The sequence below is a fragment of the Lacerta agilis genome, chromosome 4 (assembly GCF_009819535.1).
Source record: "Lacerta agilis isolate rLacAgi1 chromosome 4, rLacAgi1.pri, whole genome shotgun sequence".
NCBI lineage: Eukaryota > Metazoa > Chordata > Lepidosauria > Squamata > Lacertidae > Lacerta > Lacerta agilis.
In genome coordinates this window covers 5,689,485-5,705,650 of record NC_046315.1, presented here as the reverse complement: position 1 = coordinate 5,705,650, position 16,166 = coordinate 5,689,485, and the positions used below count along the sequence as shown (strand labels likewise).

The 16,166-nt window shown below is 46.5% G+C and overlaps 1 protein-coding gene across 1 annotated transcript; it reads right to left on the bottom strand.

Moving 5' to 3' along the window:
* Window positions 1-222: 222 nt before the first annotated feature.
* LOC117045144 (sialidase-3-like) lies at window positions 223-14,412 on the bottom strand. The gene is made up of 3 exons (XM_033145935.1): window positions 14,246-14,412; window positions 10,630-10,860; window positions 223-1,495 (listed from the first exon to the last, which is right to left on the bottom strand). The coding sequence occupies exons 1-3, from the start codon at window positions 14,282-14,284 to the stop codon at window positions 455-457; spliced, it is 1,311 nt and encodes a 436-aa protein (XP_033001826.1). The 5' UTR covers window positions 14,285-14,412; the 3' UTR covers window positions 223-454.
* Between the last annotated feature and the right edge of the window lie 1,754 nt (window positions 14,413-16,166).

Here is a 16,166-nt window from a genome sequence, read left to right as displayed (position 1 = left end):
GGGACCACCATTCACTCCATAAGATGCACAGATATTTCCCCTTACTTTTTAGGAGGAAAAAAGTGCGTCTTATGGAGCGAAAATATACAGTAATATCAGTCTAGGCCCCAAGACACGGTAGGCCGAGACCTGTCTTGTGACCAACAGGAGACAGCCGTCAGCTATGGTGAAAAAAAGAGTCCCGGGGTAAAAATGAAAGAAAGAAATCACAACAACCTTGAATTGTAGACTGCCCCTTTCGATTTATCAATATAACTACGTAGAAGAGTTTTTGTCGTTTGGCTGCTTTCAAGGAGGCAGAAGTGAGGGCCTGTTGATTGTCACCCAAAAATGGCAGTCGTTTTCCAAAGCCTGCACCGTACAATACTAAGGCGGAGACATAGCAGAGCCTGAGGGAGAGGAAAGCGAGGGCACCCTCATTTTCTGTGCTGGGGTGCTAAATGTCCCTGAGCATCTATGCCTCTGAGGGAAAAGAGGAACTACAGGCACTTTCCGTCACGTTCCTCAGGAGCTCGACAGCCGTGAAAAGTTGGAAGGCGATCTCCTCGCACTCGTAGGACACCCCACACTCAAACAGGCACCCGAACATCACCGACTCGCCCTCCTCGCACACGGCCAGGTCCGAATACGCGCTGGGCCCTTCGTTCAGCACCCATGGGGCTTTCCAGTAGCCCTTCTTCAACGGAGAGGTGTTGAGGTAGATGCCCAGATCCAAGCGCTTGTGTGTTTTCGTGGGGTGGGAGAAGATCAGCCACGACTGGGCACCCTTGAGGGGGGCCAAGGAGGTATCGAGACCCGACGGCGTGGCCCCGTCTTTCTTCTGGCCCAGATCCAACGGCTCCAGCTGCGGGGAGAAGCTCACCACGCTGCCCTGGCAACCGTGCGGAGACTCGCACAACTCCTCACACAGGGAGGGATTGACAAACTGGTGGTCGTTGTTGGCGCACAGTGACCCGACCCGGTAGTTGTGGAGGCTGCGGGCGTTGCAGTACAGGACCCAGCTTTCGTCGGGGCACGACAGCTCGGCCACCTGGCACTCGGTGGTCAGCAAGGCCTCGAGGAGCGGGCCACGTGACCAGCTCTGCCCGTCGTCGCTATAGAAAGTGAGGCTGTGCGGCTTGGTCTCCATAGGGCGCCCAAACAAACGCTTGTGGATGTAGTAAGCGTACGCTGGGATCACCAGCCGCCCGGAGCTCAGCTGGACGCCGTGGCCTGGGCCAACGGCAAACGTGGCCCAGTTGGTCAGCTCTTCGCCGATGACCGCCTCGGTCAGGTCGGTCACCTGGCTCCAGGTGTGACCGGCGTCTTGGCTGGAGACGTAGCAGAGCCTGGCGGCGTTCCTCCCCGAGCTGATCTGGTGCCTTTCCGTAATGTACTTCTCCACACAGATGAAGAAGAGGAAAAGGGCGCCGCTCTTCCTCTCGAGAACGGGGCAGGGGTTCATGGTGCGGTAGTTGGGCAGAACGGCTGTCTCCAGCGATTGCTGAGGACCCCACTGAAATACAAAGGAGAGGATGAGTTAGAGCAGGAGTAGGCATGTTATAAAATTATTATGAAATTAAGCAGAGTAACTGCTCTGTAGAAGACTTGCTGAGGAAACTGCACGTATTTAAAATCATAGAGTTGGAAGAGACCACAAGGGTCATCCAGTCCAACCCCCTGCCAAGCAGGAAACACCATCAAAGCAAAAATAAATAAGAGGATGCAAAAACAGGTCCTTTGCTTGGTTTTTAATTATAGAAAAATAATTGAAGTTACATTAAGTTTACAAAACCGTGACCCACCCACCAAGGTGCTGAGAGAGGTACAGAACGCTTCTTATATACTGCATCCAATTGCTTAATTAAAACAAACTTAGCAACACCTGATGTACCGCCTCACAGCTAAAAACTGGGTCATGACATTTACAGTAACTTTTAAAGAGGTATACACACAGTGTAACAATTCAATCGCTTTCTCTGGAAGGGGTTAATTAGCTAACCTATATATATTCACCTGAATGTATTGTTAGTCCAGTGAATGTATTAAGTATAAAAGAACTTTTAAGCTTTTCTGTATGAAACTGCTCTGTAAAGCTGTGAACTTTGATCTGCATTGTACTTCTCTCTGGCAAGCTTTGCCTTACTAAGTGTCTGGAGATAACAGTAGACCTTACACAGAGAGTAGAACTGTCCTTGCAGAGAGGAACTGTTGCCTAGGTCAAGAGATAGGGTGGCCTTGCTGGAGTGCGCATGAACCAACTCTGGCTAAATGTCATTTGCCTTATATGTACAACAGGAAATGTACAACAGGAAATGTTCCTTATATGGACAAGAGGAAGTTTTTTCTGGGGTGGGAAGAGAGCCAGAGAACTGTCTATAAGAACTGTCTGAAAATTGGCTAGTTTTGTACTTGCTTGGATGTCTGAACACCGCAAGTACCTCTGCATGCAGAATAATAAATCTTTCTCTCTCTGAAGCCAGAAGCCTCAGGTGTTTTCTGCTTCCATGTTTTCTCACCGGGCGCAACAATGGGAACCCGTAGGGGCAAATAAGGCTCCATCTCAACCCGGCCCGCGGATGGTCCGGGAATCAGCGTGTTTTTACATGAGTACAATGTGTCCTTTTATTTAAAATGCACCTCTGGGTTATTTGTGGGGTGTAGGAATTCGTTCATTCCCCCCCCCCCCAAATATAGTCCGGCCCACCACATGGTCTGAGGGATGGTGGACCGGCCCATGGCTGAAAAAGGTTGCTGAACCCTGAGTTAGAGAGTAAACCCAGATATTTCCCTCTCTTTGCTGTGGAGGAGGACTGCCTACAGAGGGTCTGAAGGACCCTGCCCTTGTCTTTGGCTGGGGTGGGACTTGACAGGCTTCACGAGGACTGCAGCTGTATATAAATTGTTTTTAATTTCTATCTGTGTTGTTTTAAATGAGACCACCGTGGCTGTGAGCCCTGGAAGACCCGCACCCTGCCTTACTGGCTCTTTCCCACCTGGCCTGGGAGAGTGGAGTGCGGACTGACTCCAGCTACAAAAGTGGAGGTTGTTCATAGAATCCTAGAGTTGGAAGAGACCACAAGGGCCATCCAGTCCAACCCCCTGCCAAGCAGGAAACACCATCAAAGAATTCCTGACAGATGGCTGTCAAGCCTCCGCTTAAAGATCTCCAAAGAAGGAGACTCCACCACACTCCTTGGCAGCAAACTCCACTGTCCAACAGCTCTTACTGTCAGGAAGTTCTTCCTAATGTTTAGGTGGAATCTTCTTTCTTGTAGTTTGAATCTATTGCCCCGTGTCTGCTTCTCTGAAGCAGCAGAAAACAACCTTTCTCCCTCCTCTATATGACATCCTTTTATATATTTGAATATGGCTATCATATCACCCCTTAACCTTGTCTTCTCCAGGCTAAACATACCCAGCTCCCTAAGCCGTTCCTCATAAGGCATCGTTTCCAGGCCTTTGACCATTTTGGTTGCCCTCTTCTGGACACCTTCCAGCTTGTCAGTATCCTTCTTGAACTGTGGTGCCCAGAACTGGACACAGTATTCCAGGTGAGGTCTGACCAGAGCGGAATACAGTGGTACTATTACTTCCCTTGATCTACACGCTATACTCCTATTGATACAGCCCAGAATTGCATTGGCTTTTTTAGCTGCTGCATCACACTGTTGACTCATGTCAAGTTTGTGGTCTACCAAGACTCCTAGATCCTTTTCACATGTACTGCTCTCAAGCCAGGTGTCACCCATCCTGTTTTTGTGCCTTTCATTTTTTATTTTTTTTTGCCCAAGTGTAGTACTTTACATTTTCCCCTGTTAAAATTCATCTTGTTTGCTTTGGAGTGTGGTGGAGTCTCCTTCTTTGGAGATCTTTAAGCGGAGGCTTGACAGCCATCTGTCAAGAATGCTTTGATGGTGTTTCCTGCTTGGCAGGGGTTGGACTGGATGGCCCTGGTGGTCTCTTCCAACTCTATGATTCTACCCCGTGGGCACTGTCTGGCTTTAAAAAACGAACGAACAAAAAACAAACCCAGTATACATCCTCGTCTGAGGATAATCACGCTTTTGTTGAGGACACAAGTGGCAGATCCCAGTGCTAGATAAAGGTTCTGGGGTTTTTAATTTGGGAGTCAAGCGCCGTTGGAGTGAGCACACAATCTATTTTCAGGTGGCTTTAAATAGAGGTTTAAATTCCACTCCCTTCTCAAAATGCCAAACTCACTGCAGCCTGTGTGTTCGAGGCGGGGAGCTCTACCCAACACTCAGACCTCAACACTCAGGCCTAATAATAATAATAATAATAATTTGTACCCCGCCCATCTGGCTGAGTTTTGTAGGGAATATGGCCGGATTGACGCTGGCAAACCACGTCGATTCCGCCATGGTTAGAAATACAGCGCTGGCAAACCACGCTGACCCTGGAATGTCAGGATGGGAGACACAGGTCAGCGGGACAGCAAAACAAAGGAGTGGTGGGAAAGTACTGGAAAGTCACAAGATGAGCACGGGAGGGGTGCATGAGAGAGAGGCATGGAGGATGAGCACTTACGCAATGGAGATGTCATGTGGGGAAGTTTTGGGGTGTTACCAGAGTACCCTGTGCAGGAGCATTTCCTTATATGGTGAGGGTGTATCACCATTGGGCTGTATGTTTCCTTATTTGGTCCTTGAAGTTGTTCCTGTGGAACTAATCATTAACCAGTGTGTGAGATTGCTAATAAAAGGGAGCCCTCGGGTGTGGCTCGGAGTTGCCTTCCCGTTGATACCATCCTGTCGTCACGTCATTTCTTTGCCGGTGCAACAGAGTTTCCCCAGCCACTCTGGGCGGCTCCCAATCGAGTGTTAAAAACAATGCAGCATTAAATATTAAAAACTTCCCTAAACAGGGCTGCCTTCAGATGTCTTTTAAAAATAGGATAGCTGCTTATTTCCTTGACTTCTGATGGAAGGGCGTTCCACAGGGTGGGCGTCACCACCGAGAAGACCCTCTCCCTGGTTCCCTGTAACCTCACTTCTTGCAGTGAGAGAACCGCCAGAAGGCCCTCGGCGCTGGACCTCAGTGTCCAGGCTGGACGATGGGGGTGGAGATGCTCCTTCAGGTATACTGGGCCGAGGCCGATTAGGGCTTTCAAGTTCAGCACTTTGAATTGTGCTTGGAAATGTGGTAGCCAGAACTGGACACAGGACTCCAGGTGTGGTGTGACCAAGGCAGAACAGAGCAGGGATGTGGGTGGTGCTGTAGTCTAAATCACAGAGCCTAGGGCTTGCCGTTCAGAAGCACCAACACTTTGAATTCTGCTCGGAAATGTACTGGGAGCCAATGCAGATCTCTCAGAGCCGGTGTTATGTGGTCCCGGCGGCCGCTCCCAGTCACCAGTCTAGCTGCCGCACCCTGGATTAACTGCAGTTTCCTATATAAGCACAGCTGCTGGGTGGAGTGCAATAGATGCCCCAGAAAGAGTGCAGTGCAGTAATCTAGTCTTGAGGTTACCAATGTCTTGGGCCCAGTCTTATTCAACATCTTTATCAATGACTTTAACCTTCTCTTCTCCAGGCTAAACATACCCAGCTCCCTAAGCCGTGCCTCATAAGGCATCGTTTCCAGGCCTTGGACCATTTTGGTTGCCCTCCTCTGGACACGTTCCAGCTTGTCAGTATCCTTTTTGAACTGTGGTGCCCAGAACTGGACACAGTACTCCAGGTGAGGTCTGACCAGAGCAGAATATAATGGTACTATTACCTCCCTTGATCTAGACGCTATACTCCTATTGATGCAGCCCAGAATTACATTGGCTTTTTTAGCTGCTGCATCACACTGTTGACTCATGTCAAGTTTGTGGTCTACCAAGACTCCTAGATCCTTTTCACATGTACTGCTCTCAAGCCAGGTGTCACCCATCCTTTCATTTTTTTTGCCCAAGTGTAGTACTTTGCATTTCTCCCTATTAAAATTGCCTGATGAGAGCAACTTTTGCATCTCATTTGAAAACCAAGGACCCAGAGTCTGGAGGAAGAATGGGGAGGCACACAATGCCAGATGCTTGAAGTCCAGTGTGAAGTTTCCACAGTCTGTGTTGATTTGGGGAGCCATGTCAGCTGCTGGTATTGGTCCACTGTGCTTTATTAAGTCCAGGGTCAATGCAGCCGTCTACCAGGAGATTTTGGAGCATTTCATGCTTCTTTCAGCAGATGAGCTTTATGGGCATGCTGACTTCATTTTCCAGCAGGACTTGGCACCCGCCCACACTGCCAAAAGTACCAAAACCTGGTTCAATGCCCATGGGATTACTGTGCTTGATTGGCCAGCAAACTCGCCTGACCTGAACCTCATAGAGAATCTATGGGGCATTGCCAAAAGAAAGATAAGATATATGAGACCGAGCAATGCAGAAGAGCTGAAGGCCGCTATTTTAGCATCCGGGTCTTGCATAACACCTCAGCAGTGCCACAGCCTGATAGCATCCATGCCACGCCGCATTGCGGCAGTAATTGATGCAAAAGGGGCCCAAACCAAGTACTGAGTACATATGCATGCTTCTACTTTTCAGAGGTCCACTATGGTTCTATTCACAATCCTTGTTTGGATGATTTCATTTAATATTCTAATTTTCTGAGATTGTGAATTTGGGGGTTTTCACCAGCTGTACGCCACAATCATCACAATTATGACAAATAAAGGCTTGACATCTCTCGCTTTGCATGTCTTGAGTCTATCTCATATGTTAGTTTCACCATTTAAGTTGAATTTCTGAAATAAACGAACTTTTCCACGATATTCTAATTTTTTGAGTATCGCCTGTTCATGTTCTGCTTTTGGAATTCAACACCCTTGACAGTTTACTTCCTTGTGGAGCTATCTATATACCACTGTGTCATTCACAGACACATCGAAGCGGTTTTCAGCAATAAAAACGTATACTGAAAACGATATAAAAAGGTTAAAAACAGACACCCATTAACCTATGTGGAAGGATGTACTCTAAATGGGTGACACCTGGCTTGAGAGCAGTACATGTGAAAAGGATCTAGGAGTCTTGGTAGACCACAAACTTGACATGAGTCAACAGTGTGGTGCAGCAGCTACAAAAGCCAACGCAATTCTGGGCTGCATCAATAGGAGTATAGCGTCTAGATCAAGGGAGGTAATAGTACCACTATATTCTGCTCTGGTCAGACCTCACCTGGAATACTGTGTCCAGTTCTGGGCACCACAGTTCAAGAAGGATACTGACAAGCTGGAACGTGTCCAGAGGAGGGCAACCAAAATGGTCCAAGGCCTGGAAACGATGCCTTATGAGGAACGGCTTAGGGAGCTGGGTATGTTTAGCCAGGAGAAGAGAAGGTTAAGGGGTGATATGATAGCCATATTCAAATATATAAAAGGATGTCATATAGAGGAGGGTGAAAGGTTGTTTTCTGCTGCTCCAGAGAAGCGGACACAGAGCAATGGATTCAAACTACAAGAAAGAAGATTCCACCTAAACATTAGAAAGAACTTCCTGACAGTAAGAGCTGTTCAGCAGTGGAATTTGCTGCCAAGGAGTGTGGTGGAGTCTCCTTCTTTGGAGGTCTTTAAGCGGAGGCTTGACAGCCATCTGTCAGGAATGCTTTGATGGTGTTTCCTGCTTGGCAGGGGGTTGGACTGGGTGGCCCTTGTGGTCTCTTCCAACTCTAGGATTCTATGAAATCGCCTGCATAGTTTCGGTGGAACAGAAAGGTTTGCAGCGGCCGTTTAAAAGTTGGCACAGGAGATTTCTGCTTAATCTCCAGTGGCAGAGTTCCACAGGACTGGGACATCTGACACTAAAAGCTCGGTTTAATCCTGCTGTCAAATGAGCCTCCCCGACTCGGGGAATGACGAACCACGCTCCTGCAAATGATCTCTGCGATCGAGCTGAGATATAAGGGTTCTGGCGATCCCTGTGGTATCCTAGATCGAAACTGTTCAGGGCTTTGTAAATTAATACAACTGAGGAAGGTGAAACTTATCCAGAGAAACATTTCGGTGGCTTGGATTTGGAGATGACAGAGCTGAGAGGCCTTGCCTGGATATCATTTTTTAAAAAAACAATCTCAAACATGCTCCCTGGAAAGTCGACGCGGGATTAGCAAATTTGCCCTTTTTCTTGTAGGAGTGCCTGCTTGCTTCCGCTATCATATACCGGGACTCAAACCCAAACCGCCTATCTTCCCAGGGCATGTTCCCAGCAAGGCTTCAAGTTACTTATTGAGTCAGCGGCAAAAATATACACAGACTGGAACAGCTGTCATTCGCTCAGCCTGACTGGCAAGCTGTTAACCCTATCTTTCCATTCCTTTGTAGACAGGGAAGCTCCTGTATTTTAAAGCCTTTTTAAAAAAAAATGTGGGCAGAAGGGATATGGAACAGACTCTTCATAGGCACACATGGAAGAATCTATGTCATATATCTGTTGCTCATGAAGTCAGGAATCTAAACGGCTTTAATCAGACAATCACTTGAATTACTTAGATCCGATTGTTGCAGAAGAAGAGAAGAAGAAGAGTTTGGATTTGATATCCCGCTTTTCACTACCCGAAGGAGTCTGAAAGCGGCTAACATTCTCCTTTCCCTTCCTCCCCCACAACAAACACTCTGTGAGGTGAGTGGGGCTGAGAGACTTCAAAGAAGTGTGAGTAGCCCAAGGTCACCCAGCAGCTGCATGTGGAGGAGTGGAGACACGAACCCGGTTCCCCAGATTACGAGTCTATCGCTCTTTAACCACTACACCACACTGGCTCTCTGTGGATTTGCAGCCTCAAATCCACTCAAATTTATCTGAATTTCGGTTTTGTCTGAATTTCCTTGTGCAGTCGTTACCTTGGAAGTAGAACGGAATCCGTTCCGGAAGTCTGTTTGAATTCCAAAATCTTCGGAAACCAAAGCGCGGCTTCCGATTGGCTGCAGGAAGCTCCTGCAGCCAATCGGAAGCCGCGCCGGACGGACGGCTTCCGAAAACCGTTCGGAAACCGGAACACTCACTATCGGGTTTCGATCGTTTGGTAGCCGATTTGTTCGGTAGCCAAGGCGTTCGAGATCCAAGGTACGACTGTGTGTTTGTAAATCGTTATTAGCAAAGACTGTAGATTTTTTAAAAAAATTAGTTGCGTGTGTGCATATCATTATTATAAATACAGGGTTGTACACAATGGCGTAATGTAATTTGGGACAAAGCATTTTCTGGAAAGAAAGCGAAATACAACAAAAGAGGTTTAAAGGCACTCTCGAGGCAAATCTAAAATAAATAAAAAATGCAACATACAGGGTAAGCACAGAAAATTGGGCAACACTCCAGTTGGAGAACTGCCTTTACCAAAGGTGTCATGGGCTTTGAAGACACTCGAACTCAGGACGCAAGGGAGAAACATGCTAAGAGGAAGGCACGCTTGGCAAACCCTCACCGAGATCAACTCCCACCTGGAAACCTATGTCCCCACTGTGGAAGGACGTGTGGATCCAGAATTGGCCTCCCCAGTTACTCACGGACTCATTGCTAAGACAATCTTACTCAGCTACGAATGATCGCCAAAGAAGAAGAAAGACTTTCTGAAAAACTGACAAAATAACTTTGCGTTGCTAGAGGGCAAAAAACCCCAAACCCATCCCTGAGAGACATTCATCCAGCACACAAACAACAACTCTCCAAGACAAAATGTCCCCAGAACATATGAACCCAAGAAGATCTTGCTGGATCAGGCCACCCTGTTTTCCCAGTGGCCAGCAAGATGCCTTAACGGGAAACCTCTTTTAACACCACCCAATTGTTGGGCATGCCTGTCTCCTGTGTGAGAGAGTTCCACAGTCTGAATACGCCCTGCCACACAGAACACCTGCCGCGTTCCGTAATACACGGTTGTGTTAAAACCTTCCTTTACATTGACGCCAGCAACTTCCGAACTCCTTCACCGTTCAGCACTTCTTGAACTTTGCTATTGTCATTTAGATCGGAACTACAGGTTGAATAAATACGGGTAGATGGAAGGGAGGGGTATACAGCTGATTTCCCCCTCCCCCCTCCAATATGTGAGAATTGTTATTTAATAAAAAATATATTTTTCCAAAAAAGAAAGAAAGTTGATTAGGCATCGACCATTCCTTCCTGGGCTGTTTATTCCTTTTGAAAGGCACAAATATTACATCCAAATGCTAAGCTCTGTAAACAGCATTTTCCAACCTTGCAGGGAACGATGGACCATATCACAATATTTAGTTGTCCAAACGTGGATTCTACTAGGCTCTGCTATCCCTGCTCACTCCACTCTCGAACTCAGACTACCCATCATCCCCTTTGGCAACCCCCTTTCTCCCACACCCCTTTGGCAACCCCCTTTCTCCCACACCTCCACTGGCAGCTTGCCCCAAAGTCCCAACCACTTTTTAAGGAGATTGGGGGGGGGGAGTTGCTTCAGAGAGCATTTCCCCCCATTATACATAGTGCGCAGAGCACCTCCCCGCCTTCATTAAACAGCTTACCTGAGCTGCCTGCCACCCTGCTGTCACGCTGGAGTTGGTGCGGCAGACCCGTGAACTGCTGCGTGACGACAGCCTTACATTTCATGTATATAGTAAGAAAGAAAAGAATCGCGCAATGAAGAATAACACTGTTGTGCTTTCTGCTTCTGGTGTTACCTGGACGGACGTTCCTTCCTTCCGCCCTCGCCTCATCACCAGGAACTTAGCATCTTCGTCCCGGGGGGATGAGCGCTCTTCTGCAAACGCCAGGAAGGTGGACTCGGAGGGCAGGTAAATCAGCGCCGGGATGCGGTAGGTGAGACCCCCTCGTTGTTTCTGGCTGAAAAGAGCCACCTTCCCAGAGCCAGCCTGAGCCTCGGCCATGTTTTCTGGGCATGCAGAAATATTCTAGGAGATGGGAAAAGGAGGGAGCTTGAAAGCTAGAACTTATTTACTATAGTTACATTGACTTTTAGTGGGCCTGCGCTTCTAGCAGAAGCAGAATAATTCAGATCGGTTCGGTTGATTTGCTGACATGGCTTACAGGCGAAACTCAAAAAATTAGAATATCGTGGAAAAGTCCATTTATGTAAGCAATTGTTTTCATTAGCTACTGGAGTTTAATATACGAGACAGACTCATGACATGCAAAGCGAGATATGTCAAGCCTTTGCTTGTTATAATTGTGATGATAATGGCGTGCAGCTGATGAAAACCCCAAAGTTGAGATTGTAAATTTGGGGTTCTCATCAGCTGTATGCCATAATCATCCCAATTATAACAAATAAAGGCTTGACATATCTCGCTTTGCATGTCACGACTCTATCTCATATATTAGTTTCACCTTTTAAGTTGAATTACTGAAAGAAACGAACCTTTCCACCATATTCTAATTTTTCGAGTTTCACCTGTACATCAATGCATTTTGTTTAAAAAAGGCCATTGTGCTTTGTATTGTGCGTGTGTGAACCTACGCGTATAGCTACTTGTGTTCTTGCGATAAGCGTTTTAGCTCCTCTCTTCCCATGGGCAGGGCTTTCTGCTCCTTGCAAAGTGAAATACTTTCTCAGCAGTTTCTTAACCGTTTCTTAAAGCGATAGGCTACTATAAGTTTCCTTTTATCAGTCACTGCCAGGGGTCCGCATTATCACAATTTGGGGGCCCCTTGGGGTCCCCCTACAACTTGAGTTAATTTAACAAAATAGTTTGAGCTTTTTTGGGGGGGGTGCAAGGCTTCTTTGGGAGGAGCCAGTGATCTACTACAGACTTCTAGTGATCTACCAGTAGATCATGATCTACCTGTTGGACGTGCCTGATCTAAACTATCAATCCTTCTTTGGAACAACCAGCCAGCTCCAAGGTACACTGTTTTGTGGAAATAAGGGGGTTGGAGACTAGAGAAGAAAGAGACTAGAGGAGGGGCACATTTTACCCTTAGGGGAATTGAATTTTTTTTTAAAAAAAACCAACAACACCTATTTATTGATTTATTTTTAATACGCGCACAAGGCAGTCTACAGAAACAAAATATTAAAAAATATGACAAAATTAACATTAAGCCAGTGTGACACAGTGGTTAAGAGTATCAGACTAGGACGGGGTTTGAATCCCCACTTGGGGACATAAATAAAATGTTTGTTCATAAGCGCAGAAGGTAAACACACCATAAACCGCACGTCTGAAAAACGGCTAGCGCTGTTCTTTGGTTGCTTCCGTTGGGTTTTCTCAGACCGGTGATCGGACCTTGATGGGGAGTCCGGCTGCAGAAGCCAATCCCAGTTTCCTTATAATAAATAACCTCACGGGTTGATTTCAGACCCATCATTCCCTCCCAGGCTCACCTGCCTCACAGGGTTGTTTGTGAGGATCAAATTGGGGGGTGGGGGGTAGGGCGAGAAACCCCGAACACCACTTTGATCTCCCTGGAGGAAAAGGTAGGGTGTTGATGCAACAAACAAAATAAAAACAAAATAAATTAAAGTTGCTATTCCTGTCCATGAATTACTCCACTAAGGGCGATGTCTAACTAAGACGCCCTCAAACGAGTCAGACCCATCGACTTCAATGGAATGGCTGGTTTGGTCCGTTGATCCCAATGGGCCTGACTCTGCATATAAAGGATGGTCACACAGTCTATGGCATGGGTAGGTAAACTAAGACCCAGGGGCCGGATCCGGCCCAATTGCCTTCTCAATCCGGCCTGCGGACTGTCCGGGAACCAGCGTGTTTTTACATGAGGAGAATGCGTCCTTTTATTTAAAATGCATCTCTGGGTTATTTGTGGGGCATATTAATTCGTTCATTTTTTTCTTCAAAAATATAGTCCGGCCCCCCACAAGGTCTGAGGGACGGTGGACCGGCCCCCTGCTGAAAAAAGTCTGCTGTATGGAGCTTTTTGTTTCTGAACTTTGGCAGGTACAACATTTTAATTTTTTATGTGGTGGGTAGAAGTAGCTCCCCGAATAGTATTCAAGCTGAAGGTAATTTGCGGGTGAAAGAAAGGGAAAAGGAATTTTTTTTGAAATTGTTAATAAATGTGGAAACACCAAATAGATACCGAGTTAGAGATCCAAATTTAACACTTCAAAAGTAGGTAGCCATTTTTAAAAGTCCTCAAAGAATTTCAGCTCCAAAGGTGGACTGACTGATTAGGGCTCTGATATGTTAGAAAAGAGAATTTCCCTCTCTTTTTCCTCATAACGCTAGTGGATTGGCATGAGATTCAGGACAGCCAAATGAAAATACCTTTTTCACATGCTGCATAAATGAGTCATGAAATTCTTGGACATAAGACATGGTGGTAAAAAATAAAATAAGGGATGGTCACCCCTCTTTAAAGAATCTTAGAGGTCTTCATTAAAGGGGTATTTGCAGGGCAGGATTTAGGTTTGATGAGGCCCTAATCTACTGGAGGTAATGGGGCCTTTCATATGTCCAGCTGTCCTTTGTCAACAACAAATTGTCGCTGTTTTTTTGTGTTGAATATATGCCATGTGGTAATTTATGGACCTAACAGGTATCTAAAGTCATTTGCACGTGACAAAATATGTATTTTATCAAAGTAATCGTTGAACTGAAATACAACTAAGAAGAAGTATATTAATAATTCCAGTTACAGGTGGGTAGCCGTGTTGGTCTGCCATAGTCGAAACAAAATAGGAAATTCTTTCCAGTAGCACCTTAGAGACCAACTGATATCTGAAGAAGTGTGCATGCACACGAAAGCTCATACCAAGAACAAACTCAGTTGGTCTCCTAAAGTGCTACTGGAAAGAATTTCCTATTTTGTTTATATTAATAATGAAATACAATTATTAAGCTCTAACTTGAAATGATTTTTGATTCATAAGTTACAAACATAAGAATGCAAACACATTGGCATTTGGCAATAACAAAAGTTCCTTGAGAAACACAGTTTTTGAAAAGGCTCATAATCCAGTCTCTAGAAACTTGCTATAACATGAAACAACAATAGGTGTAAATATAGGCTGCAAACTACTAATAATTATAAATACCGGTAGCAGAATGTAGGCACCCTATATATAGAAATGAGCAAACCAGTGATATTTTAGGGAGCAGGCTAGCAAACCTACATACACTGTATGTAGGTTTTGTTTTATTTGTTTTTTCTCTTATATTTTGGAAATGTAAATCCAGTTTTTTTTTCTTCCTTTAAATTTTTTCTGGGGCCCCCAAGAGAGTGGGGCCCTAAGCTAGTTGTTTAGTTTATATGTAAATCCGGCACTGATTGCATGCCTTGCGCTGCCCGCTTCCCCATCCATCCATCACTCACCACGCAGCGGATTCCTCGCAGTGCATAAAGACCCAGCATGGGGGGGGGAAAGCTGGGTTGGGGGTTTGGGAAGCGCGATCCGCAGGCGCAGGATCCGACCCTGCAAGCCGAGGAGAGAGAGGAGCAGGGAAAGCGTTTCCTCGCCCGCGCGCACAGCCTCGCGCTGGCGACAGCTGCCCGCTGAGCGCAACTTGCAAGAAATATAAATAAATGCTCGGCAAGCAGGCAGGCAGGCAGGCAGCCAGCTGGGATCCGGTTCCCCGCTTGGCCAATCAGGGGAAAGGGATCTCTTTCAGAAGCCATAGATTTAGTCCATGATAGATGGGTGGGTAGCAGCTCTCAGCCTTGGAGAGGCCAGGGCTCCACGCATGCCTTTGCAAAGCAGCAGAAGGAAATTCAAAGTCAACCCGCAAGCTGGCGGCAGTGTGTCAGTCTAAATTCTCTTTCTCCCTATGCCCCATGCAGATGAGCAAGAGGTAACGTCAGAGTATGTTAAATATGAATTGTTAATGGATGAAAGCTTCCCCTCTTTAGCCACTGTGAGCTGCCAATTAATTGAGAGCTAATGTTTTACCGAGAGACACCGCTTTCACAGAATTGTAGAGAAACCCAATGGTCCTCTATTGATTGATGGCGGCTAACAGATTGAGGTTGAATCCTGACAAGACAGAAGTACTGTTTTTGGGGGACAGGAGGAGGGCAGGTGTGGAGGATTCCCTGGTCCTGAATGGGGTAACTGTGCCCCTGAAGGACCAGGTGCGCAGCCTGGGAGTCATTTTGGACTCACAGCTGTCCATGGAGGCGCAGGTCAATTCTGTATCCAGGGCAGCTGTCTACGAGCTCCACCTGGTACGCAGGCTGAGACCCTACCTGCCCGCGGACTGTCTCACCAAAGTGGTGCATGCTCTGGTTATCTCCCGCTTGGACTACTGCAATGCGCTCTACGTGGGGCTACCTTTGAAGGTGACCTGGAAACTGCAATTAATCCAAAATGCGGCAGCTAGACTGGTGACTGGGAGTGGCCGCCGGGACCACATAACACCGGTCCTGAGAGATCTGCATTGGCTCCCAGTACGTTTCCGAGCACAATTCAAAGTGTTGGTGCTGACCTTTAAAGCCCTAAACGGCCTCGGTCCTGTATACCTGAAGGAGCGTCTCCACCCCCATCATTCAGCCCGGACACTGAGATCCAGCGCCGAGGGCCTTCTGTCTGTTCCCTCACTGCGAGAAGCAAAACTACAGGGAACCAGGCAGAGGGCCTTCTCGGTAGTGGCGCCCGCCCTGTGGAACGCCCTCCCATCACAGGTCAGGGAAATAAACAACTACCTGACATTCAGAAAAAACCTGAAGGCAGCCCTTTTTAGGGAAGTTTTTAATGTTTGATATTTTTGTATTTGATTTCTGTTGGAAGCCGCCCAGAGTGGCTGGGGAAATCCAGCCAGATGGGCGGGGTACAAATAATAAATATTATTATTATTATTATTGATTGATTGATTTTATATACAGGTGAAACTCAAAAAATTATAATATTGTGGAAAGGTTCATTTCTTTAAGTAATTCAACTTAAACGGTAAAACTAATATATGAGATAGACTCATGGCATGCAAAGCGAGATATGTCAAGCCTTTATTAGTTACAATTGTGATGATTCTGGAGTACAGCTGATGAGAACCCCAAATTCACAATCTCAACTTTGGGGGTTTTCATCAGCTGAATGTCAAAATCATCACAATTATAACAAGCAAAGGCTTGACATATCTCGTTTTGCATGTCATGAGTCTATCTCATATATTAAACTCCAGTAGCCTAGGGCTTGCTGATCAGGAGTCTGGCGGTTCGAATCTGTTGAGTATTGGGTACACACAATCAGACCCCACAGCAATTCCTCTAAGCTGCTCTTTATTTGGAGGCTTGACTCGAA

Bases quoted from the DNA above. Each gene is read 5' to 3' on its own strand.
- LOC117045144 (XM_033145935.1), bottom strand. From the start codon at position 14,284: ATGCTGGGTCTTTATGCACTGCGAGGAATCCGCTGCGTG. The intron at 10,861-14,245 runs GTGAGTGATGGA...CCCATCTCCTAG, and splicing joins TGCGAGGAATCCGCTGCGTG to AATATTTCTGCATGCCCAGA. The intron at 1,496-10,629 runs GTAACACCAGAA...TTTGTATTTCAG, and splicing joins AGGAAGGAACGTCCGTCCAG to TGGGGTCCTCAGCAATCGCT.